This window comes from Neodiprion pinetum, chromosome 6 (genome assembly GCF_021155775.2).
Source record: "Neodiprion pinetum isolate iyNeoPine1 chromosome 6, iyNeoPine1.2, whole genome shotgun sequence".
Classification (NCBI taxonomy): Eukaryota; Metazoa; Arthropoda; class Insecta; order Hymenoptera; family Diprionidae; genus Neodiprion; species Neodiprion pinetum.
In genome coordinates this window covers 9,314,678-9,341,794 of record NC_060237.1, presented here as the reverse complement: position 1 = coordinate 9,341,794, position 27,117 = coordinate 9,314,678, and the positions used below count along the sequence as shown (strand labels likewise).

Sequence of the window (27,117 nt, the reverse complement as noted above, 5' to 3'; positions counted from 1 at the left end):
ATTCGGGAGTTGTGGACCAGGCCGTTGTCACGACGAGGGCGCCACGATCATTCGGTAGGCATCAACCACACACCCCTGCGCGCTCTTATTATTGGGAAAACATCTGCCGCTGCGTCGGAAAATCTCTTTTAAATGGCCGAGATTTAATTGAAACTGAGTTGAAATATCGTGTAACACAACGGGGGTAGGTTGTCCGATAAACAAGCTAAATGTTTACACCGGTAGACCGGTCGGTATTTTCCCAAATTAACCGCAACTTAGATGGAAAATAGCTTTGGCAATACCGAAAGGGGGGTTAACGCAAGTTGCTCGGTGTGTCGTGTGTCTGTCGTCGTCGTTGTGCCCGCGTCGGTGAAAACCTACACACGGCCCCGTCAAATATCCGACTTGTGCGGATGGTCAATTGTTTGTGGTGGTGGGTGAATCGGGCAAGTGCCGTGGTGCGCGCCGTGCCGAGGAGCCGAGAGGAGAGAGATATTGCTTCGCTCTATTTTGTGAATAATTATATCTGTTGAGAGAAAATTCAACTCAACTGGTGTCGTCGTTGAAACGCGGTGCCGATAACGAAGCGAATTCGTCAACTTCGGAATAACTCGAGTCCAACTTCCAGGCCCGACTATGGAGATATCGAAAAGTTTGCAGGATGAGATACACTCCGTGCAAAACAAGCTCAAATACGCCATACAAAATCATCAGGCAAGTAATTTCCTCCTCGTTGTTTGTCCGTCGACGGACTTTTAATACCTGCATCGTACAACCTGACGCGCGTTTCTTGTGCAGTTACATGTACCGTACACGCATGTATCACCGTAGGCTTCCTGCATCATTTACACACTGTTACACTCTCGGAGCGCAGCGACGACGAGGGGAAAGGGGGCTTAGAGATGATGCTAAAACTTTCGACGAGTGCGATCAAGCCGTGCAGCGCGATTGACTTTTTCGATCCCAATTAATTTTCCGATCACATTCACGCGGTTGTTGGATTTAAGAGGAGAATTTACCCAAGGAAAAATCAGCGCGATAGAGATACAAGTTGTTCGATATCGACGTAACTTGTGCGCCTAATTTCGCGTGCAGTTTAACCGCTGCAATTATACCGCAACATCGCTATAAATTTTGTCGGATATATCGAGCCAAACCAACGATAAGTCTACGTCTCCACGCACAGTTTTTCAGGTGCGACGTATAAAATAGCGTGTATTTCTCGCTATCGTCGGTGTGTTTTTTTTTTATCGTCAGTTTGATACTTCAATTAACCAAGGTCGCCGCTGTGGCCGTATATTGTCGACGCGTCGTTACGTTTTGTATGATTTACGATACAGGCATAGTTATTTCCACGTCTTATTTCGACGATCTCTGTCACATCTCCGCGTCGTTACGTTTGCATTTCACGTGATAATTCGTCGATCTTCACCCGCAGCTGCAACATCGTTACCCACAAATCGCACACAACGTGTCCGCTTTCTTTCTTTCATCGTCAAATTGACAAATAATATAAGTTTCGGTATTAGTTATTGTTGCGCGAGTATCAAACTACTCGAGTAGTATTAAACTTACTCCGTTGCTCGTGTCGTGTTCTTCTTTACCAATTGAAAGCAGCGCGCAACATGTCGCGCGCGACTTTTTCACCCGCACAAGAGTTAAAAATCTTACCTAAGAAGTCACGCGAGGTAACCTCGCGTAACATAAAAACTTTCCGCCACTTTTTTACTTCCGCTTTTCGCTTCGCATTATTTCCCAAGTTTACACGTTACAACTTTAAACCGCTGTGAAACTTTTATTATCATCCCCCCCCATCGTTATAAATATACACACGCTGTTGCGTGTACTGCATGTAGTAGTTTTCAATCGACGGAAAATTCTCCCGCGTTATCTTCGTAAGAATTAACGTCTCACTTAGCATCGTTGAATATTCAAGCAACGTATCGTATGTACAACCAAATCTTATGCCTTGGTTTGTACGTATATGCGTACTGCGTGCAAGTATGTCTCTGCGACACGGTAAACGATATTTCCGTTTCGCAGCGCAACGATAAAAGAATAATACCAAGAAGAATAAGCAGATCTCCGGTTCTTTCTTTTTTTTTTTGTTTTGTCTCGCACACACGATACGTGGGATAAAATTTCCACAGTTACTACATTGCTTCGACTATAATAATCATCGATTATGAATCAATTCTGTTTCAATAGTTAAATTGTTGTACGAAATAGACCGATCAATTATTCTCACGACGCGTAAGCAATTTTTTTTTTCTTTCCCCTATCTTTTACTTTTAAAACACCACAACAAACAAACCATTTGCGCTTATACACGAGTTTTTGGTGCACACATTCGTCAAGACGATAACGCAGAGCTGCAATGGCGGCAGCGTCTCGTATTTATAAATACGTATGGATAGATTTTCCGAAAATATTAATATCCCCTAATTTTAAGTGCGAATGATCCTCTTCACGTGCGTGAGGCAAAAAATACGATAAAAAAACGACAGAAAAAATTAAGATTAAGAATTCGAATGAAATTATAAGGAGAATCGTGCACGCAGATATCAGGCGCAAGTCGTTATGTCACGTAGGCTTGTTAAACCCGCCTCTGCGTCTATAAGCAGCGGTAAATCCGTGTATGCAATTGTATGGTATGTGTGAAATGTACGCCATTGTATGCGCGATGTGCAGCGGACACTGTTTACGTAACTCAAGTGTAAATTGATAGATTATACTTACATCGGTTTACCTTTTTTTTTCTAATTTTATAACGTTATACAGTGGCCAGAAATACTACATTGAATTAACTTTCTTTGGTTTGCTTATTTGTTGCTGGTCCAATTTAACGGAAGAAATACCCTCAAGTTGTATCTCTAACAATGCTTAATATTTATCGTCGTAACAACATTGGAGGTATCACAATATACGACTAATTGGGAAATAATTGTGATCAAGGAATGTTGAAGAAAATAATCAAATTCATGTGATTTTTACGGTTATAGTAAGGAATTCATTGAGCATTGAGATCCATGGAATACATTTCCAACACGATACAAGTATAATTTGGTAATTGAGAAAATTTGTGTACACAATATGGCTTGGTTAAAATTGTTTATAGTTGTATATTTTACTTTCATTCTAAATTGCGTCTTTTCATTATTTATTTTCGTCTATGCGTAATTGAACCCTAAATCGTTATTCTACCATTCTTAAGCTGCTGTATTTTTGATCCAGACTGTACGCGTGAAACATCCTTGAAATTAGTCATGTTTCCATAACTAGTAATATCTTATCAGGGTTTATTTGGTTTCCAGGATGAGTAATCCATAACTGTTCGTAATACAAAGGACATTTAATTTGTTGTTGGTATAGCGAAGTAAGTTGAAACGATTGTAAAATATATATATATATTTGAATATTAAATTATTTTTCTCTTTATTCTCGCAGGTGTACGTGGGGAAGCTCAACGACGACCCAAACGTAAGTTGGATAAAAAATATACGACGATCATTCAATTCGATAATTGCTAATTCCTCCAGGATTCAATTCTTACACCGATCCTCAATTATTCGGCCCTAACAATAAGGCGTAGTGGTTTAATTGGGGGTTGAATTGATCTGCAAAGTAATTCGCACGATTCAACGATTCAAGAGTATTTTGCGATTCCTGAATCGTTAGCAAATATCGTTTATTTTTAGTTGTATTGGATTAAATTTTAAGCAATGATTCGATTGAACATTTAATCTGAACAAAATGAACACTAAAAATTTGATCGGTTCAAAAAGCACGAATCGTTATTTCCAGTTCCTTTTACCGATTACTTTATTGCTTTGATATGATTAATTCACTTGCGTGTTAATCAATTTAGTGGGTTACTTATAACATATAAGAGTTGAATTTTGTAATCAACCAAATGGAACAACTTGTTCTTCTGAATATTAATTTATTTCTGTAAAGTTTCGGAATACAATGGTTTTGCCATTCCCTTTTTCCGTAAATCGCACCCAATACAGTTTACGAATGAGAAGTTGTAAAACCAAATCATCAAATTTTATTGAATCATAAAAACACAGTTGTTTAATATTGTTACCCGGTTCATATTGTACATTATAATAATACATGTCCGTTTTGAGGGTGAAAATCGCAAACCTTAGACCGACAGCTAGAAGGCTAGATTGACGTGTAATTTACATTCAACAGCCATAATCGTTGGCTTAGTGCCGTTAGTTTAATCCTAGTTTAGAAATAACCGTTGCTCTTCTGTCCTAATGATCCTAAATTATGTCCGTTTAAATCCCTCGACAAACAGTTTAACTGTATGACTTTTGTTGCCAGTCACCGAAATCCAACGACAACTGTGTGTAAAAATAACAATTTATAAGATATATGCCGTAATAAACTTTGTGGCAATAAAAATTTCAAGAATCTATTTTTATTGTACTCCTAATTATACGGCATTGAATGTTAAAATTTTTTTTCATCTATTATACATCCATATTGGCCTGACCTATCTGTATCAAATTGTCCAAATTTCATTGAATTCTGTTTATTTGCCGTTCAATTTAACAGTTTAAACAACGAAATTGGCCAAATCTATTCACCAGTACAAATATTTTTTAATACAAGTAATTATATACGATGAGTTTATTCAAAATTTTTTATACAATCATTTTATTATTCGGCGTGGGTATAGTAAACATTAATGTTTGGGCAATGAGAAAACTTGAAAAAAGTGTACATCTAGATAGCAAATCGTATAAAATCTCACCGTTAATTGAAGGAATTCGATGTGATCCCAACTAATTCATGGTAATTTTCTACTCCGTAATACACCAAAAACAGTATGAGGAATTATCGTGATTTTTTGCTATTGTCAAGGTTATTTTTATTTTTATTTTTTTTATCAATCATTAGTCAACATAAATATATGCGGAAATTAAAAATGTTTGAATAATTTACTGTTCGAATGATCATCTCACATTTAGGCCTGACAAAATTCTGAAGAGCTCCTGAGTTATATAATATGAAAAAATACGGGTATCATAATTTATGGAAATCGTAACTTTGCTCGTGCATTTTTCTCGCTTTCATCAAAGCGGAACGATTTTCGATTCAGACCATCTCCTGATCCTTCTTTCGCAACTTTCGGCTTCTCTTCGATTATCTTCGTCGAAATTCAACTCGTGCTGCCCGCAATTACTTGTTCTTGCTACAAATTACTAACCGTATAATTTATATCTAAATCGGAGTATTTTATCCTCGCGTTTATCATTCCGACATCGGATATGAAGCCGCACACATTCTCGTTAATTTCTTCATCGGAGCGCGAACGGTGTTGACATAATAATAACGACACGTAACATAATATTGTATAATATAATATGATTAAACAATAATCCCGAGCTTGCAGGCGTAATGCCAGCATTTCAACGGCCCTATATTTCGTTTGATTAAATTATAATAATACTCTTTTTATCGCGATAAGAAAATATTTATAAGTCGTTGTTGTTCCAGAACGACGAACTTCTTGGACAACTGCACGAGATTCAAGAGCACATCATTTCTCTTTCAAAATGCCAGGTATGTAGATATTTTTTTAACGCTCATACGCATTAAACGATTTCTAACAACATTTTTTTTGCCGTTTCCTCTTTTTTTTTTCCACTGTAATATAATGTTGCATTATACTCGTATATCTTTCGAAAATTGACGAACTAATTCGCTTGGAAATGAAGAAACATGACACATAATTATATCTGTAGGTGAAGATATTGCAACGTAAAAGAAAAAAAAAACCAACAACAAATGTGTCAAACTTTGAACCACTTCAACTTTGACCTAATGCATTACAGGATGCCATATACGTTTTGTATAATATGTTACATATTTTCCCCATTTGTCAAAGTTAACGCGTGCTAGGAACTCGTTAATTTATGCCTCCAACTCCGGCTCAACAATGCGGAACTTGAATACACGTGGAGCATTTCACTCTGTACATAACTCAAGAAACGTCTTAACCCTGACCACCTTGAACATATATCTGAATAACCAACTTTGCATCACATACATGTAGGTAATTTTTTAATTTTTCTCCAGATCCGTAATTTTTTTCAACGTATTTTTTTTTATCGATCTTAAACGGTATATTAAATTTGTTTGAAAAGATTCAAAACTGGTATTACCAAAAATTCTGCGTTGTTTAACAATCGTATGCGATAGTTGAACAATTTTCGCAAATGACGGAGTAGATTTTTTTTCTTACCATTCATTTAATGCGTTTCGAAGAAGTTTTTTTTTTTTTTTTTCTTCTTACAATACAAGCGAATGGCACGAATTGGCTTATTGTTAGTTTATTATTAGATATGACTTTTCTTTTTTGGTGAAAGTTGAATTATTTTCACTGAAATTTAATCATGTTTTTTTTATCTTATTTCTTTTATTACCGATTCCTTTCGACAACACAATTCGTTGACAATGCATTAGTATGAGATATGTGCATTTCGACAAGAAATAACTATGAAAATATAGAATACACCCTAGCAATGATACTGTACTTGTCCTTACTCACCTATCTGTAACAGGCGAAGACGGTCAGAGTTTCGATACGCCTAAACGTGTTGTATTAACATTAATATATCGCGTAGATCGGTGTTTGTTACTGGTTATTTGCTTTTCCTTACCATACATGTTCGAAACGCTGCCTGATGCGAGGCGTAATGTAATTAGTCGAACGAGAATAAATATCAGAAAGAGTGTAGGTTGTCTGAAATACTCGTAAAGAATTATGTGTTTGAAGGTCTGTATTACGTGATACAACCACATATGTTATACCTACAGTGAATCTGGTTTGAAGTCGAGCTGGTTTTTAGTGCTAGCGATAAACCGCCGGCTTTAAATTGTATAAGTGTCGATAAAAATAGGCTTAGAGGTAGTCAGGTATACATGTCGTGTATTAGAATCGAGTCGAAAGCAGCTCGTGTTCGACAAACTTCGTGCGAATGCGGCATTAATTTTGAATGTCAAAGTATCGGCTATACTCGATGTATAATTGTTTACTCCGATTTTCCTATCCAACTAACAATAGTTTAATTTTAGATCGGTCAATAAACCCCAGCATATAATCATAAATACGCTAGTAGAATGGGACTTTTATATACTTGTAGTAATTGCACTGGTTGGTTTTCGGTTGGTTTTATCACATACGCGCAATTCACGTTACGCATGCATAATTTTTTCTTCTTCTTTTTTTTTTCTTTTTTTTCTTCGGTACGTACAAAATTCTCTGCACTCTGTCGTTGAATGATTTATTTGAATTTAATAACTTTTGACATAATTATACAATTGCGAAAGATCGTTTGTTGATTGAAAATATGTCAAGTTTCTGTCGCATTATTGAAGATAATGAGAAAAAATGTAACCCGCGCAGTAACTTGGAAGAATTTTGGAAGAGCGGAGAGTAATTTGTCAATATTTCAATGCCTTGTCAGTGTCAAGTCTGTTTTATTATTTATGAAAAGAATGCAAGCAAGCGCGCCATTATAATTTTTTAATGTCGCGTAACATTTGTGCAGAATCTCTCCACACGATTTCTCATTCTTCTCATTTTCTGAAGCGTATGGAAAAAATTTTGTCACTCTATCTTATCTCGCTCTTTCCTTCTCTGCAAGTCAATTTGCGAAGTTTCACCCTTGTTTGGTACAAATTTGCGGATGTCATCTACACAGAACGTTTAATATACCGCGTGAGATATGAGAGAACGCAAGATGTACGCCATAGAAGTTCTTCCTGCTGCTGCAGCAGCTAAAAATCAATTATCTTCAACTCGTGGAAGCCGCTCGGTAATAGCCATGAAATGCTTGTAATAAGAGTCACGAATTTCGTTGTAGATTTTATCCTCTCATTAATATTATACATAATAATATGTATAAATTATATAGTTTTTATCAAAACATGTCTGTTAACTAACAAATTAATTAATTAATTAATTAATTAACGAGTATACGGAAGTTTTCATCATATAATTTATAGATAATTTCGTTTCCAAATTTTGTATCAATTGAAATATTGATATTTCATCGATTTTTTTTAAAAGCCTGCATCGTGTGTAACTCAATTTTTGAGAAACAACCTTTCAGCGGTTTATGAGTCGAGTGAAAAAGTTTGCGAATTGCGGTGCGAAGTGTTACATGCAGTGGGTATAATAGCGGCGAGGAGATTCAGAGAATTCTTAATTAAAACGAGAGAGATTCAAGGGATGAACATTGAACAGCAAGAGGCTCGAGATTTCGCCAAGTTGCCAGCGGCGCAAGCGCCGATGTATTGCTAAACTTTTGACCAGGTGTTCCGGAGAAGTTGGGAGATCCTACGGAAAGTTGAAATTTCGAACGGTTCAGGAAGTAAACATTATACACCTCGTAATAACTGGATCGGAAACTTTTACTTGATAAACAATTTTCAACCCGAAAGCACAGAAATCTTGCAATATGACATTCGGCTGAAACTAATTTTGACGAACTCAATTTCATGATCGATTTTCGGATAAAAATAATACTGTATGATATTTTCTCAAATATTTTTCACCCACAAGACTCAACCGTAATACTTTTTATTTTCGCAATATTTAACTTGTCAAATTTCGTGAGTGTCGAATTCGCCCTTCCTTTTTTTTTTTTTTTTTTTTTTTTTTTCTATCATCAAAATATTTTTTTTCGAACTTGACGGAGAAAATGATAAGAATAAAATTGTCAATTTTCAGTATACACGCACTTTTTTTTCCCCCCATTGACAATTCTTTTCAATTAAAATTTTTTGATGCGACGAAAAAAAGTTTGCTCCTCATGCGGCAAAGACGATTTGCAAAGTGCTGGAAAACTGCAGTAATAATTCAACGAATTGGGAACTTCCTAAAATCAATGGCAAAGAGAGAGAGAGAGAGAGAGAGAGAGAGAGAGAGAGAGAGAGAGAAAAGTTTACTTGCACCGGAATGTCGTTTACACTCCCATTTCGCAAATGACATCCGAGAAGAATAGAAGAGAGAGAGAGAGAGAGAGAGAGAGAGAGAGAGAGAGAGAGAGAGAGAGAGCGGGAGAAATGGAAAGATAATTTTCGGTTCCAACGGAATCGACCAGCGTTATGGCCGATTTAGTTTAATCGTCCAATAGCGGAAAGGCACGACGTCAAGTAAGAGACGGTTGTTATTGATTTTCAAGCTGTGCAGAGTTGAAACACCCCAATCCATGCGGCGGCAAGCGCGTATAACAGAAGCAACGAGAGAACGAGTGTCTTCCGTTTGGGATTAGAAGGGCGCTCAGAAGGATTACGCTATTACCATGCAGACAATGCTCACCCTGATCTCGATAAATTATCTAACACCGGGTTGCCGTTCCATTACGCGATCGCACACCATTACTTATAACTTGGAATTCATCTGACGGTATTTCACTCCGGGTTTTCAAATATGAATTTTCTCTTTTATTACATCGTATTTGTACAGAAAGTGTAGTTTTATCTCGATTTTTTTTCACCTCGCGAACTATTTGTTTGCTTTCGTTGTATGCAAATTTCTATTCCTTTTCTTTTATTTTTTTTTTTCTACGACGCCGAGAACAATTTTTACAGTTTGACAAATCGTTGGAAATCATTCGGTAAAGTTACAAGTTATATTTATACTGTACGCAATTATACTATGCGATCTCGCAAAGTGTTTAGATTCATGTTTCAACTTTTTTTTTTGAAATTTTTTTCTTTTTTTTTTTTTGTAGAGAAGAAGCGAAAACTGACCAGAAACTGCACGTATGTAAGATTGTAGAAGTTTGGATAATTAAATACAGAAATAAAATACATAAGTGTAACGATCGTGATATATTTTAGTATTAATTTTTGTGTAATACCATGTAAAAGGTTCTTGTTATTTTTGTTAATTATGAAGCTTTGGAGGTAGCTTTTCACTCGGCTATATACTCACCGTTGGCCGACCACATTTTATATTGAAATACGAAGGGAAAAATGAGCTTTTGAATAGCCCGAGGCTTTTCGCGAGGCGAAGGGAGGTATAAAAGCTCTCGCTTTCACGGAAGTTTGATTTTTATCAACAGATATGCTTAATCAGTATTGCGAATTGATTATAAACATGCAAATTAAGGATCTTTTGCGTCGGACTGCGTCGACGAAATTTCTGCTGCTTGATTCAGCAGTTTAGCAAAAGTATTTTAAACATATCACGATCAAATTGTCACTATTACTATGTTTATGGAAAATTTTTGCTTCGAACAATTTTGCGAGCACAGGGTGAATTTATTGCACGAGATTTATTGCACGTAGCGAAAAGTTTAAACTTCATACAACTACTGCAGAGTTGTACGCTAAATCATAAAAGTCACATGTTTGTGTGTGTAGCGATATTATTTGATACTCGGTTTACGGAACATGATTTGAAAACTTGTATTAATTAGAGAGAACGCGTATCGTGTATTTAAATAATGTCTAATGTTAAATCAGCTGCAAAGGTTATTGGTAGTCAGGTAAAACAATATTTCTGTGACAGTATTGCAGTTACAAAATTTTGCGATTGCTTAGTAAAATCTGATACAAAAACTGAAGTCATTTTTTTTTTTTTTTATCTTGTTTTACTTTTTTTTGGTTTATTTTTTGAAATAAAATCACGCGACGAGATGAATTTTGAATAATCAAATCTCAGTATATTTTCTTCTTAATATGTTTTTCACATATTTTTTAATGCGATAAATTACCGCAAGATTTTGGGCACAAGAATTCTCCAGCGAATAGATATCGTATTGAGTTTTCTCTGAAAGCATTATACGATATTTTCTTTTCCCAGGAATTTTATTGTGGTCCTTAGAAATATTTATTGGTACGAAATTATTTGTTTTTACAGTTATTACCGATGAATATTTCGATAGAAAATTAGCACGTCATTCATTATTGTACTCATAGATAATGAATTGAGTAGGAAATAAGAAATTGCTCATGCATAGGGATATTTTATTCCAATAGTCGAATATGAACTTGTACCGGCCTTACAAATTCAAGAAAATCTTTCGTATACATGTCTTGTCTACGAAAATGTCCGCAGAACGTTTTCTTTCGTGTTCATTTCAAATTGACTGACGTATAACGTGAATTAATTATAAAAATACCCCCTAAATGCAATTTTACACGTATACAAGAAAGATGATAGCGGGCAAAATGAAGTAATAATATTTTTGTTTCCGGAGAAAAATGAACCAGCTGCTTTTTTTTCTAGAGTTTAAAAATTATTTTGTTTCATACAAATTTAACGTTCGTTTGCGTTTACTTTCCGAAAAAAATTCAGTGGCTGATTATTTTTCCCTGTAAATTTTTGCCCATTAACTGTAAAGTCAAGACTATTTTATAATATTTTCCAAGCTTCGATATACGTGTTACACATATATGCATGCGCATAATATAACGTGTATTTACGTAAACTTTGCACACCACGCGGTGAGGAAAAGTATCGTTTTCGTCCCTGAACTCTTCGTAGGAAGTAAAACTTTGGCTCAGTGGCGCAAAACTTTCCCCAAACTTTCTCGAAGCTTTGAATTAGTTTGATGAGCGCGCCTGCGCGAAAATTACGCGCCCTCGGAAATTCCTCTACTTAACTTATTTATCACGGGGATATTGTACGATTTCGATAAGCCTCGGGAGTGAACTGAACCCACGATATTGACAAATGAAAACTGCTCGGTGACGGGATTTCGAAAACGTTGAGCTCTTCTCCTCTTGAACACGAGTAGAAAAGTTTCATAGAAAATATTTTGACTTATGCCCATATTATTCTATGTTAGAAATTTCAACCGATCATTTGAAAACTGTATTTTTTTTTTTATTATCGAAGAATCCGCGTTATTTTGATTAGAAATGGTGATTAACTCAGCTCTTTTTATTTATATTTATAATCAGTATAATTTTTGATCGATGAATTGAAGTAACTTTCAGAAGCAGCGGTAACTGAAAATTATCAGCGTTGCCCAACATTGCAATGTATGCGCAATAATTAGACGCGTTTCGATAATATGTAACCCGATTCGCGTGTCATTCATACCTTGCGATATATTTTTACGATCTTTACACCTCACAAAACAGACGCCTTGAAAGCATCAATGAAATCTCCGTAAAATAACGTCAATCCCGGAATTTCTTTCAACTCTCCTGGAATCAATTGTATTTCATTATAAATATAATAAGACGAAAATCAGCTTAATCCTTAATTGGTGTCGGAGCTTTGAGCCAATTTACTTACATAATTGTCAAAAGTTTGTCATCTCGACAACTTTACAGGCTCGACTCGTTGCGCTCAATTTCATTCGTCCGAATTGAAATTTATACTGAGAAAAATTTCATTTGTTACAGTAACTAGAAAAATTCAGTAAAACAGGTATCGTTAAAAAAACTGTTCGAATATTGTTGGGATTACGGAAAACGAGGTACGCGTAACGATTTTGCGCTATCATCGATCCTTTTTTGGTAATTGCAACGCAAAATCAGTTTGTTCGGTTTACTATACTTTTTTAGTTAAACAAGGCTTTAACATCAATTTATTTTTGCACAAGCATTAAATTTTCGCAACAATTACAAGAAAATATAGCAACAGTGATCGTAATGAGAAAGAATAGCAACGGATACTCGACTTTCCGGTAACAGCTAGAAAACTAATATTCATTTTCTACCTAGAACTGTATTTTTCGATTGTGGTAAAAAATGAAAATAGTCAAGGACTGAGCGGTAACCGGAACTAAAAATTCCTCTCAGTGTATCCAAATAAACGTGAATCTTTGAAAGTAGAATAAGAAAAATAATTATCAATTCGGTAAACTGTATTTCAAACTTAATCGAAGTGCCGGATTCCATAAGCAGTTTGTGCATTTATGATTTCAACCGCATAACTCGCGACACATATCAGCACATTTCGAATTGCATCCTGTTGCTACGTTTCACGCAGCTTTCCACGGCGACGAGCCGAGAGTCTCGGCAAATTTCATCTTTGTCTGGTAACTGCAGACCAACGGTGAGGGAATCGAGAGGGGAGTGCAGAGGAAAGAAGGAGAGAGAGAGAGAGAGGGGGGGGAGGGGGGGGGGGGAGGACACCCTCGAAATCGATAAAACATATCTCCGGGAAATATTTACATGTGTTGAAAAGTACATAACATTATACGTACATACGCTCTTCTTCTTCGTTTCTTAATTCGGCCGATTATCGCGTGGGATTTCATCGGGGCTTCTGCAACCCTGTAAATTGATACAGATCGAGGGTATATTGTTCTTGCGAAAATCCCACTACGGGGATTCGTATTGGCTTGTTTTATCATTTCGTGCCGGAAGTTTGCCTTTGTATCGAACCGGATAATTTTTGAGAGAGGAAGTCTTATCGTTAGTTGGTCAGAAATGAAGGAATAAAATTGTTGAATATTAATTGGCTTTGACGTAAAAGATTATCGTTTGATTGTCGTCCACGGTAATTAATAATACTTTTTGTTTCTATTTTTTTTTCAACGCGCAAAAGGAACACTTTCAAAATCGTTTGACAATTTATTCAAATTCTTATACTATAATATAATTGTAACTAATATTCTCTCAATTACTTGCAATTAATTGTCTCACAGAAAGTGATTCAAATTGTGTTTAAAAATTGCGTTTTGAATTACATATTTATACTATGTATAGTATAAGTTTGTTTCGTGTAACTTTTTTTTGCAAGGAGCTTCCACCGCTGCGCGTATATCGTATCGCGAGGGTAAATAACCGTTGTTAGATAATTACGGAAGATATTGTAAGCTCTTGACTAATAGCCGAAAACGTATAATTTAGTAAACGTATAGTGCAGGAGGAGGAGAGATCGAACGATTGTATTGCGGAAAGTTTTTGACCCCACAAATAGGCGAGTAATGTAATATATAATTCGTCTTGCAAGCGAATAACTGAACTTGAACGCTTTCGTGACAAGCATTATGGGTAAAATGATTTGCGATATCAGAGATGATGCTGAAAGTATTTAAATACGAAATTGAAAGGAACTGAGTATATATATATTATATATATATATGTATATGTATAATAAAGTTGCATAATGTACACTGCAATAAGATTAGTCCGATTACGCGATAATCTGCATAGGATCGTCGAGGTTTATTAGATTATTGTAAAAAGAAGTCAAGTAAATGTAAAAGAGATTGTATAATTAACAACTGAAAAAAATAAATCAGGGCGACGATTTTGTTGATCTGCAATGATTTGGAAATTTGAAATTTGTTTAATCCTACGCGTGAAGACATATGATTGATTGTATAAGAGAAGAAGCTACGTCGGATATAAGTTGAAAATTATCGATGAAAACTGGGAAAAATTGGATAATATTAATGCTTGGATACATTTTTGTTTGTTGCGCAGAAACAGGTCGTTCAGCGTTTGCGCAAGGAGGTGAAGCTTTACGAAGCGGCAAATTCAAATGGCGGCAAAGTTTCTATAGGCTCGTTACTAGGATTGAACAACAACGACAGTATAACGAATAATAATGTAACGAAAAGCCGCGAAACCGAGCAAACCGTCAATGGGAATAATTTCAACGTATTGAGTCGCAGATTGTCGAAAGACGATTACGAGGATGAAATTCAAAACGTTGATCCACCATCGCCCAATCATCATTTTCGAAATAATTGTCCCAGGTAAGCTGCGACAACGGTATTAATACTTTCAACAATTTTATACTCACCCTAAAAAATGATAAACTTTTACCTGCTGAAAATTTTCTCGATCCTCTTGCCAAAATTGATATTTGTCCCTTCAAATTTTGGATAGAGTTTCACAGAGAAATATTATCACCGGTTACCGAGCATTCTATTTATCACGACTCGTAACAGGACACAGTTATTACTTTTAATCCGAAAATAACGTGCCAAGAATATTTAGAATTGACTAAATCTCTTAAATTTAAGTGCATCTGTCTGCCTTATTTATTCTCAATATGATTGTAATTAGTAACGTTTGATTTTGACAGGGAAAGAACAAGATTCAACCGAATAGATTCAAACGACAAGGACATTGTAGAAATTGAAACGGATGAAAATTCGACTGAGAAACCAATTCCTGATGATATGTACCGAGATCTTCGGTGCGAGCAACAAAATTTTCTTGGATGTCTCGGATTGATCACGGCTGACAAGCACAAGGAATTACAAAACAAAAGAGCAGAAAGAAAACGCAGGAGTACCGCCAATCCACAGTTCGTTTATTCTAATTGGGAAATTCCTACTGTAAGTTTATGCGTATTTAATCGAAGTCCGTTTGTAAACTTGTTCGTTCACAAAAACTTGAATCGCATGCCTTATTATACTTGCATCCAAAGTAACGAATACACAGAATTTGTTGGAGCATCGAAGTGTGAGGATAAATTCTAAGCATTATGAAAAAATTGATATGAATTTAATTTCAGAAAAGAAAAAGACACTCATATCTGCAATCGAATGGGACAGCACCGCAAACGCGACAAACGACAGCTCGATTAAACGGTCCATCTCCACCTCCTTCTAAGGTGGGAGGTTTAAAGTCATCTTCGCCGCCCTGTGCAGCCTCCGCAAAGTCGTTGATTCCAACGCAAAAGTCATCGACAAGACCAAATATACTTAGAAATAATCAAGAAAGTAAAGTATTTGCAGGCAAAACGAAATCCGAGAATAATTTGAGCCACAGACAGCAGTCTAACGCTAAGTCGGTTACATCGATGGGAGGCAAAGCTGTCCACATACCTGGTCTACCCTCGAGTTTAACCATTGAAAGGATCGAAAATATATGCCGCGCAGTTTGTGTTCTCTGCAGAAAATCTGGTATGTATTTATTTGACACAATTCATTGATGCTCACGCACCCGTTATATTTGTATATTCGTTATATTGATCAAAGTAACTTTACTTTTATGCAGATTCTACTTTAGAGGTTTGTGAAGTTTGTGGTACATATTTTCACGCAACTTGCCACGTGGCTTCAAGCCCTACTTTCAAAACCTGTCCAAAATGTACCACTAAAACTGAGGAATCAGATTGCGATCAAAACAGTAGCGATACCTTAGCAATCGAGACCAAAAGAGAAATTGAAATAGGTGAGTAATTACTGCATTTTAAATCCATATTATTATAGTTGTAAGTGATGACGGTGTGAAAAAAACTCCCACAGTATTTTGTACTTTTACATAAATTGTATGTGTCGTAAATCGATACAAGCTGTATTTACCATTAATAGATCACATTAATAATGTTTGCAGACAAGCTAATAGTATTCGGGTAGATTTAATTCCAGGAATTCATCCTTATTCAATGTAATAATTCTTCATGACAATCTACTCGTCATATTGACACGATTAAAAATGTTTCAGACAGCTCAGATTTATATACATGAATTTCACTCGCTGAATTTTGCAACTTGTCAATATTTACTTATTGTTAGTACCTTGTACTTATATTTTAACTGATCACTGACAGAGGAAACTAAAGTGCTAAGGTCTTTGTGAAGAGACAGTCGGTCAATCAATACTTGTAAAGACATTATTTCAAGTTGTCGGTATTTGAAATGTACATTAAGATCCATCTAATCTACGTTGTAGACAGATAGTGCTAATAAAACTAACGATGTGAAGAATGTTAGTACATGCGATATATTCATGAAGTTTTCTGTGGATTCTTATCAGAATTGCTGATATATATTCATCACCTAATGTGTCAATTGATTGTTTACTTCAATTTCTGTATCCTTAACAAACATGCGTTATGATGTTCGACCGACGCTAAGTGCTCTAAGCTTTTTCACTAACTGTCTAAAGCATTTTTTTTATACGATATTATCTGATTGTATGCCTTCGATGTAAAAAAAAAAAAACACATTTCCATCAAAAATGGAAAATACAAAAACAAAAGGTGTAAAAATGTCTTACAGAAGAAAAAGAGAGAGACAGATATGAACTGCGCGAGAGAAACTCGGATTTGAGGTTGCAGGTTTACGAATTGGAAAAACGCTCGCAACTCCTTGGTCAATCTCTTCAGGTTTGTCACGGCCTGTACAGAAAAAGAATCATAAAATAAATTTTTTGTTAATTTGGAATGTGTTATTCTACCTTTACGTCTATAATAGTATTTTTGCCTATTCGTTTAGTTTTTGGCTGTCGTTATTTTACTGGTAATTGAAAATCGAAGTATTTTTAGAAATTCAGACTTATTTTTCTTATTTCATTTAAATACGTATACCAAAATGTAAAGTTTGAAAATTGATATTGCGTTTATCATTGCTAATCGCTGCTGGATTTTTTATTGTATTCTCACAACCTTATTATCTGACTATGAATTATGTAAAAAAGACGTCAACTTCCTATGTTACATAATGTGTGATTTACGTATCTGATGGTTATGTGACTTTTACTCCACAAAAAGTGATATTTTCAACGCAGTTATAATTAATTGTTGTGATAATTTTATTTTTTTATGCAGTTTTTCTTTTCAGCGTATGCCCATTTCACACCTGTATTTAATTTTAATACTATCCACCATTTATATAATGTGTATAAATTTCTTACGAATTCGATCATTTTCTCATTTACAATTGTAGCTTATTAACTATCGTTTTATCATCATTCTACAGTATTTATGTAAATTTTTGATTGCTGACACCAAGATTTTTGGAGCATGCTCGATTCGTCTCACATGTATACTTGTACACAGTGCACAGCGAGAAAGGATTTGTTTAGTTGGTATTTTTTATTTGATTTAAGTAAATGAGAGATGGAATTATTTACTTAAATGGAACAATCCTTTCTACGTGTAAATTCATTTGCCTTGATTGTAGCATTTTAACTGTTGGAAAATTCAACCAGTGTCTTGGGCTTTGAATTTATTTGCTGTGTTATTTCAGCAACAACATCGAACACGCCAAGAGATGTTGGGAAAACAAGAGAAGACTCAGAGGTCCATAAAACGTCTGGTGGATTTCATAAAGCTGATGCAGCAGCAGAACGACCCATCCCAGCAGCCCTCGGCGTCAACCAGCTTCCATCCTCAACCTTCCTTATCCCTATCGTCCCGAACTCCATCCCCTCCTCCACCGTCTCCACCACGGTCTCCTCTTCCTCCTCGTCTTCCACATTCGACGTCCATCAGTCTGAGACCACTGTCTCATCTGCAACACCTGTCAACAGTGGAGAATCAAACATCAGCACGCCTTACTCCTCAATTCTCGTCAACCAACTCTCACGACCACCAAGCATTGAGTCGGACACCAAGGTCACCTACGCCTACCAGTTTCCAATCACAGTTGGTCAACAAGAAAAATCACAGTCTTACCTCATCGTCAAAAAAATCTCCGAATCATCAAAAACCACAGCAAGAAGTAAACAATTATCATCATCATCAATCTCGTCAACAGTCCCCGGAAATAAACCTGACAGGCGAAGTTCTATCTCCGCCACTGTCGACGCTCAACAATCTCCAAATGCCAGTTCCAACGACGATGCTCAATCAGACGTCAAGTCTCTTGCTTTCAGAGAATTATTGGGAAGATTCAAAAATCACAACGGACAAGAGCCTGCTAAGCCATGCGAAGATACACCGCCAAAACCTGTTAAATCAGAATCAACAAACAGTTTTAACGGTGAGAAGTGCCTCATCAAACAGCACTCTAAGCTCAACATCAACCAGCTCCGAACACCAAGACAATCGAACAGTTTTATACCCCTCCACAGTATTATTGGCGGCCCAAAAACTATCGACAAACCTGATGTCGCGAAGGAATCATCAGAAACACGAAAAGTCGGACAGTCCAGCTGCGAACCCGTCGCCCATTGTTCAAAAGCCAAATCAAAAACAAATTTACTCTACTCATTGTTCTCAAGCAATAACGAGTCCCATTCCTTCACCGGTAGTTTTGTCCAGTCGCAAGATCCAGCCGCAGAACAAATCCAATCAGAATTCAAACTCCAATCACCTGAAAATTGCGAATCGAAATGCGACAAACTCAAACCTGGAGTTCATTCTTCCTCCGTCTCAAATTTCTCAGAATACGTGAAATTGGAAGAAGCGCATTTATCAGCGCCATTTAGACCAAACCTAGAACGAAAAAGCCCAGAAGAGTTGAGTGCGATTTCAGAAAAAAAAGAAGATTCAGTCTTATTTTTGGATGTAAACGAGGGCGATGGCGTTCCGTTGCTTGCGACAAATGACTCACTCGAAAGTGAAACTCGAGATAATGATGCAGATTCAAAGATTGTCAAAGAGATGGCTGATATAAATCCAGATTTCACAAGCTTCGAGGAATATCATAACGAGAATTTGAAAACTACTCTGAATTTCATAGCCATTGAGAAGAAGCACAGTAACACTTACATCAAGTTTCACAATTTTGATGAGTGCAGTGATTCGGGGGAAGATGAACGTTCAGACAAGACCCGCCGGCAGGAGACCATTAGGCAAGATCTGAAGATACTGAAAAATGAGCTATCACAAAAAAAAAACTATCTTGCCCTTCGAAAAAAGTTCCTGCCTCCTAAGATTAAGCCTGAATTCGAGAGACAAGACTTACCAATGAACGATCACGAACTCATAATAAAAGATGCCGAGGATAATGACAGAATAATCTTGCTTGGAAAAAGTAGTATTACCACATTGTCAGAAGAAGAAAGCAAGGCAAAATTGGGTATAAATGTAGTATCCACAGAAAACATGCAGGTCCTTGAACAGTTTGAGTCTGCTATGCTAGAGGTCGACAAAGATGAAACTACCCATTGTTGAAACTAGTTTTAAGCGTACCAGCAAATTAGGATATTTAATATAAATGTGAGATTTGAAAATGTCTTTCGTTAGCTCAATAGATCATACGTTATTAATTCTGTTTTATTATCTCACCTACTTTTCTCATCTCGATGCGATAAAGTCTGGATTCAATGGATTACAGTAATTGATATAAGTCGATGTAAGTTTATTCATTGCAGTTTGAGGAGCGAATAAGGGCGTCTACGAATTTTAGGAGTAATCCAGACAATATTCAAACCCTAAAATCATCTAAAATCCATTTACGCGATTTTTCAGATTATGCCAAAAATCAATATTAAGGCTGATAGTTGTATCATTGTAAACGATATTCTAAAGTCGTTGTTTGGCGAAGTTTGTTCTTTTGATTGCACGCAAGGGTTTTATAGTTAATAAATATTCATTAAGGAATACTCGATTTGAATTTTTCTTTAATCAAGATTTGTTTCTAAGGAGAATATTATTATTATTATGTTATGTGGGACCAGGAAAGAAACAAAAGGGATAGAAATAACAGAAATATTTAGCTTAGAATACAAGCTTTCAAACAATACTATATATGTATAGTGGATTTCTAACGACTGCATGATCCGTCGTCTGCTAAAATTTAATGCGTAAGCACTAAAATTCGAGAGCGGCTGTTTGCCAGGGGGATCGACTGTTTCTAATCTGAAAAATTTTCACAGTTGTCACTGGCAGTTGTGCTCAAAACGGACAAGTGTTGAAATTTTTGAGTTTATTTACATCGCGGCGAACTATTCTCCTAAGTTATGACGGTCGGTTGCCTTGGCAAACACCCGCTCTCAGATTGTAGAGCCTGTGTATTAAATTTTAGCAGACGACGGTACTATGCAGTCGTTAGGAATTCACACTGTATATGTGTATTGCTTAGGTAATAAAATATATCGATGAAAACGACAATATTTATCATACCTATATATTTTTTTGAAGTTATTAAATTCAGAATTGATCCAATTTTGATTATGTTATCATTCTTCAGTGAGTTAAATAAATTTATAAACTTCAACAGCAATCTATAGTGAATGTATAGATGAAAAATCGTTTTATGTACTCGTGTAGTATGTATGGTTGGAATAAACGATTTTTTTTTCACCCTACGTGCGTTGAGGGAAGTTTTGATTGTGCCTAGGTACCGATTCACGATGACATTTCGATCGTTTTATTTAATTTTTATTATGTAAGGGACTGTCTTACTCACGACACTTCATGCACACGCATGAGTAAGGTGTAAACGAGTCAAAAATGAAGCCATATCTTAGAATGAAATAAATAACTGCTAGGTTAGAGCTGGTCACAAAAGTTTCTCTGAGAATCTTATAATGTACGATCTAAATTACAATAGTAGGTATTATAATGTATGGTATTATATTATTGACACGTGCAAAATAATTATGTTATTACGATTACTACAATATACATAGGTATAAATTATTATTCTTGAAGTGCAAGAAAAGTTAATTAATAATCCATATGGATCTCCAAACCTGATTATCTGACTTTGCAATGTTACAAAAGCTACATATCCGAGTATAATTATAGGAATAGTAAATTGGAGATTGACCTGTTTTCTCTTTTTTTTCTCTCTCTCTCTCTCTCTCTCTCTCTCTCTCTCTTTCTCTCACTTTCACTCCTTTTCTCTTCCTCATTCTCCCTTATCCGCAGGAGATTAGGATACACGTGTAATGCCTGCATCTACGTAACCAAGTCATATTGCCATACTGCCTTAATAGTCGTTTAAAAAGTACCTACCTATACTACGCAACATTGGAAAGTAGGTAATGAAAAAGAATTAAGTGAACGAAGAATATAACCAAAAAATAATATAACTTGTAACTAATTAATTAATTAATTATTTATTTATTCAATAATGCTCACCCAATTATATGTACAACCAGAAGACATTTTCTCACTATTGTCAGTCAATATAAAGAAAGCTCGCAATATATTCATGTGGTATATTAAGTTCACGTTGATACTGTTTTCGTTGGTCGTTTTCTTATTACGTAATGTATGTGTCATTGTTTACTCTTAAGTGTAATAAGCCGGCTTTAAACCGATGTTATTTTATTGATTTCGATTTTCCAGTTAGCAATATCGTATTATTATGCATTTACTGTTATTAAGATGTAAAAATTTGTTTTCTTCTCCTTCTCTTCCTTCCAGTATTGAGAAAAGATTGTTACGAGACTAGGCGACGAGATTAATCTGAAAATTCGTATTTTTTGAATAAAGTAATTGAAAAGCATCGTTGTATTGGGCAGTTTTTCTAATTATATTTACTTATACCCTAATATTGAATGTATACATGGGTACAAGCTAAATTAAGTCAGTATATTTATATGAACATGACATTTGTATAATCATTCCTTCACTGTTGAATATTTGCAAATGTAGTTCATATATGTTTATATTAATTGGGAATGCCGAATGTATATGTACATTTTATAACACAAATACTTTAAATCGCGCGCCATCGATTTAAACGTCAGTTCAATTCCGTTATTCATTTATCTGTCGAACGGTAATAGAATTTCTATCTTATCCACCGAGGATGATCAAAACAAATTAACAATTGAGAATCATTGCAGTTGTCGCCGCGATGCAAGTCTTATCTCCATTCCGAAGCTTACATCTAATTTTCAAAGAATACACCGAATTATTATAGGTAAGTTGGCGATCACGCGATATAAATTTACGTAAACGAAAGGGTAGTTCCTGGGATTTTTTTAGAGTCAATACGTTTCGCGTTAACTACGTATTTTCGTTTCTGCTGTTTGATTACCGTCCGTTGCCCTTGACTTCAATTGTCTGTAAAAGATAACGACAGCGAGAATCGGGGAAACGGAGATTTCCTCTTCGAGGGTAAGCCTGCGAAAAAATTATCCACAGTGCAGAATTTACTCCCATATAATTGTATATAACATCAATGTCCCGCATGAACTTGGCAGCGCTAATGAAAATCGCGACTAATTAAACCGCGTGTCTCTGATCAATGGATTGTGTAATTTCGGTGAATTTTCAAAGTTAATTGATTAAAATCAAGGCTGCAGATTTTCGGCTGGCTCTCGAGTTGGGGCGCCGGGAAATTGGCAAACAACGCTCAATTAACGTCCAATCATTAAATATGTACGGGAAGGACGGATGTGTGGGCAGCATAAATGCATCACGGTTTCAACTCACACGAGCGCCAACCCTCATCTCCCGTGTTGGCACAGCGGGTTGATTAGCTACGCCATATTTACATATCATTAGCCGATTGTTTGTCCGAACCGGAATTCGCTCGCCACCGTCCCGGCACCCTCGCCTCCGACATTCCCTTATTACTCGCTTAGCTAGTCGCGTCGTTCTGCGTTACACGCGTGTTTCGAATCTACTCGAGCTAGTTTGTTAGCCCAGTCGTAGAGTACAAAGAAATGAAAAAAAAAAAAAAAACATCCACCGAAATTTTTTTCCAATCGTTAGGGGGCTTATTTGTAGTCTAAATCCAGAATTTCGACCAGACTCAGCGGTAGCTTCGGCCGCCATCTCGAATTTATGGTTTGAGTCGAAAAAAATATGGATCGTAGACAAAAAATCGAAGATACCAAAGTTGTAGAGAATTAAATGTCCTACAGGCATAGTTATGATCATTTTTAGTAAAAATTGAAAATTAACTTATTTAACAAGAACTAATTCCCCTATAAATTCAAGATGGCGGCCGAAGCTAATGCAGAATCTTGGAGAAATTCTGGATTTAAACTACGAACGATTAGAAAAAGAAAATAGCAGTATCGAAAAATTGCAATGTCGAATGTACATTCCAACTGTACTATCATGTCACATCGTGCTTCTCGGTATAACGGATTAAAAAGTTTTCCATAATAATGGGAAAGTTGCAAGCCGTGGTTCTCGAGAGATTCGTAATGGAAAACTCTGGACGGTAATCCTCAAAATACACGATCTTCTTTTCCTTTTGTGTCACGAATCTGACTGCAGCCATCACGTTCGGATTTTTTGCCAAGCAAAGAACGCATTTTTAGGCATTTTCAGGACGAGATACGCGATCGGTAATATTGCTTAGATTCGTGGAATATCGTTTTTACTTTATCGAGGAACATGTTTCATCACATATATTTTCTGTGCAAATCCTCGAGACTAGAAACATTGAAACTTTAGTCACTATCTTTCACACAATCTTGTTACAAATAAGATAAGAGACGAAGTACGCCGCACCATCATTTGATCAATATTAAATAATCTTCCATTCGTCAATCGAGTATGACACGAAAATTGAGAGTACACTGAGAAAAATTTCATTTGTTACAGTAACTAGAAAAATTCAGTAAAACAGGCATCGTTAAAAAAACTGTTTGAATATTGTTGGTATTACGAAAAACGAGGTACGCCTGACCATTTTGCGCTGTCGTCGATCCTTTTTTGGTAATTGCAACGCTAAATCAGTTTGTTCGGTTTACTCTACTTTTTTCAGTTAAACAAGGCTTTAACGTCAATTTATTGTTGCACAAGCATTAAATTTTCGCAACAGTTGCAAGGAAATATAGCAACAGTGATCGTAATGAGAAAGAATAGTAACGGATACTCGACTTTCTGGTAACAGCTAGAAAACTAATTTTCATTTTCTACCTAGAACTAAATTTTTCGATTGTGGTAAAAAATGGAAATAGTCGAGGACTGAGCGGTAACCGGAACTAAAAATTTCTCTCATCGTTTCGTTCCGTTGCGTCGTGTTGTTATTATACATGTACGTATACTTCATTTATGCCCGTGGATACTACCACAGCGATGATTGGATCGGTTAATTTCCGATCCAATCCGGAGTTTTTTTCTTTAATTAAAACGGAAGTGACCCGTTTTGTCAAGTGTCACTGGCAGAACAGATTGAAGCTGCTCCCTTCTCCGTTGCTCGGGTGTCAGTAAGCCGTACAAGGAAGTTGCTCACAACCACGGAATGCCGGACACAACGAAAGAGCCAAACTCTCCGACTTTTAACACGCCCCCATCCCTTGCATCTAGATTCCGTTTATCAGGGCCTCGATCAAATTTTCTAAACGTTAAATGGGATTCTGAAAATACGAACTTGATACAAGTGAACGAATAATAGATAAAAAAAAAAAAGATGTCTCACGTCTCGTAATTTTCGTTAATTCGTTAATTTCTCTGCTGGATACCTATACCTACCGATTTTTTCATTAAAAGGGTATCACAATTAAATTAAAATTGATTATCTTTGATGAAATAAGTTTTAATTGCAATTCAAAATTGATGGGAAAATATTGTAATACGGTATTTGTCAGTCAAACGGAACATTTAATTAAAATCGATCATAAATTGATTGGTTAAATGAAATTCATTGCTTTCAACTACACGATATTTTAGCAATCAAGGAAATGAGATTCTAATTGTGTCTGCACTGAGAGAAAAAAGTCGTTGAATCGACTAAATGCGCGTTCACGGGCGGCGAAATGAATATTTAATTGTATCAATTCAAGATCTGTCGGTCCAACGAAATTTTTAGACGATTTAAACAGTCCGTTTGTTTGGCTGTATGTCGATGCGTAATATTTCTAGAATAACTGTAGCCGCGGGTTCAAAGTTGACGCGACATGTAATATTGTACTTGAAATGACTCGAGGTCAGGTAAATCGGAAAAGTAGAATCCCTGAAATTCAAACAAAGTGCAATTTTCAATAAAAAATTCATTACTGCAATTTGCCGAATTATCATCATCTGTCAGGGATCATTTCTCAATTTACGAACGTTTTATACGAACTCTGTGTAAACGTAGAGTTATTTCGGACCAACCTATAACGTAGATTCGAGCATTGCTCGCGAGAGCTTTCCTTCGCGTATCCGAAAGCCGAAAGCTTCGTCTCCCTCACACTCTCCTGCACATATTTATAGGCACATACGTACACAATGTATTATATACATTATACATAGTTGTGTACGTATACATATACGTGTAGAGCGGTACGGACCGCGAGTGAAATCTAAAAGGACACTCCGATTCGTAACGCTAACGAAAATGAGTTCCATAAAGCTTTTAACCCGGAATCTAAGCGCCCAGTTCCTCCTCGGCGTTACTTCCACCCTAGATACCCTCGGCTACCAAAGTCGGCGTCGTTTCGCCCCGAGGAACTCTGGCCGAGGTGCGCCTGTCGAGGTGTTAAGACGTCTGACAGTTGTATAAGGATAAAGCCGCTCAAGCTGAGTGCTTTTATTTGTCGCCGTAGCGCCCTCCCGCCGCCTTCCTCGTCGCTATTATTTCAAATCGATTCACTTTTGTTTGTTGACTCCATTAGTCGCGAGTCCTTTTCTATGAGCCTTTCGGATCCGAGCGACGAGGGTGTCACGACGACGACTCGCCTCGCCACGCGGAATCTCGCCGCAAATACCTTGTATACGCGTTGCGTGCATGCCTACGTCTATAACTATACGTACAATACACCTTAATACCTCGTACCTTAGCTATCCGGTATAAAAGCTGAGGCCAGATTTCATACGTGCGATAAACCGGAGCCGAGTTTAATGGCGCTTCGTCGTTTCATTTGCGGGGGGCGGCGAGGCAGCGATTCGATCTTTCAATCTCGGAACAAGTTCAGACAACGTCGGTTCGCCCGTAGTACGAAAAAATCCCCGAGCCGTGAATATAATTAATTCATCCCTGCGAAACAACTCGTCCGGATGAGTAACGTTTCGGTGAGATACGAACACCTCGGGGAACTATTTTCACCGGCTAGTTGCAAACCTGGATGCAGTCCGAGCTCAGAAATGTAACGGCGATCCTGGAAGACCGCCGTCGCGTGTTGGTTCGTTGGTTGGTACTGTCTAACTTTTGCGAACGGTCTTGTTCCGAACTAACGCTAAAGTTCAGCAATGGATCACTAGGCAAAATATCCCATGGGGTATCTCTTGAGCTAAACTTCAGGATAGATTGCGTTACTGCTCCCTGGACAGCCCTCGGCAATTTGGTTGAATCTGCCCGTATAGGAATCTGCGGAGCTCGCCGGTATTCGGTACGCGATCTTACACAACCGCTTATCTATGTACGATTTTTGCAAATTTTATCACCATCTTACGCCACGAGTTTGAAAAATTTTACGGTGCTTTTGAATTGATTGGCTAATTCGCGGTCGCGATTTTTCGAAGCTTTCAAGCTTCATCGACCGATCAGGGATCCAATTTTTTATTCATCACTCGATTAACAAATATGCGGTAATTTGTAATGGTTTTTCTTCGTACCGCGAGTAGTGTAATAGGAGAGAAGGTAGAAGGTAGAGTGTAGATCTTGTTGTCTG

The 27,117-nt window shown here is 36.6% G+C and overlaps 1 protein-coding gene across 2 annotated transcripts; it reads left to right on the top strand.

The window, feature by feature from the left end:
- The first annotated feature begins 61 nt into the window (after positions 1–61).
- Positions 62–20,916, top strand: LOC124220821 (ras guanine nucleotide exchange factor P). Of its 2 annotated transcripts, XM_046630131.2 has the most exons (9): positions 62–696; positions 3,430–3,462; positions 5,497–5,562; positions 14,407–14,681; positions 15,014–15,269; positions 15,449–15,839; positions 15,934–16,110; positions 16,941–17,047; positions 17,910–19,203. In XM_046630131.2, exons 1-9 carry the CDS (start codon positions 619–621, stop codon positions 19,056–19,058), a joined length of 2,532 nt encoding a protein of 843 aa, XP_046486087.1. In that variant the 5' UTR covers positions 62–618; the 3' UTR covers positions 19,059–19,203. The 2 variants fall into 2 exon arrangements, with proteins under 2 accessions (XP_046486087.1, XP_046486086.1); XM_046630130.2 differs by lacking the exon at positions 16,941–17,047 and having other exon boundaries at positions 64–696; positions 17,910–20,916.
- The last annotated feature ends 6,201 nt before the right edge of the window (positions 20,917–27,117 follow it).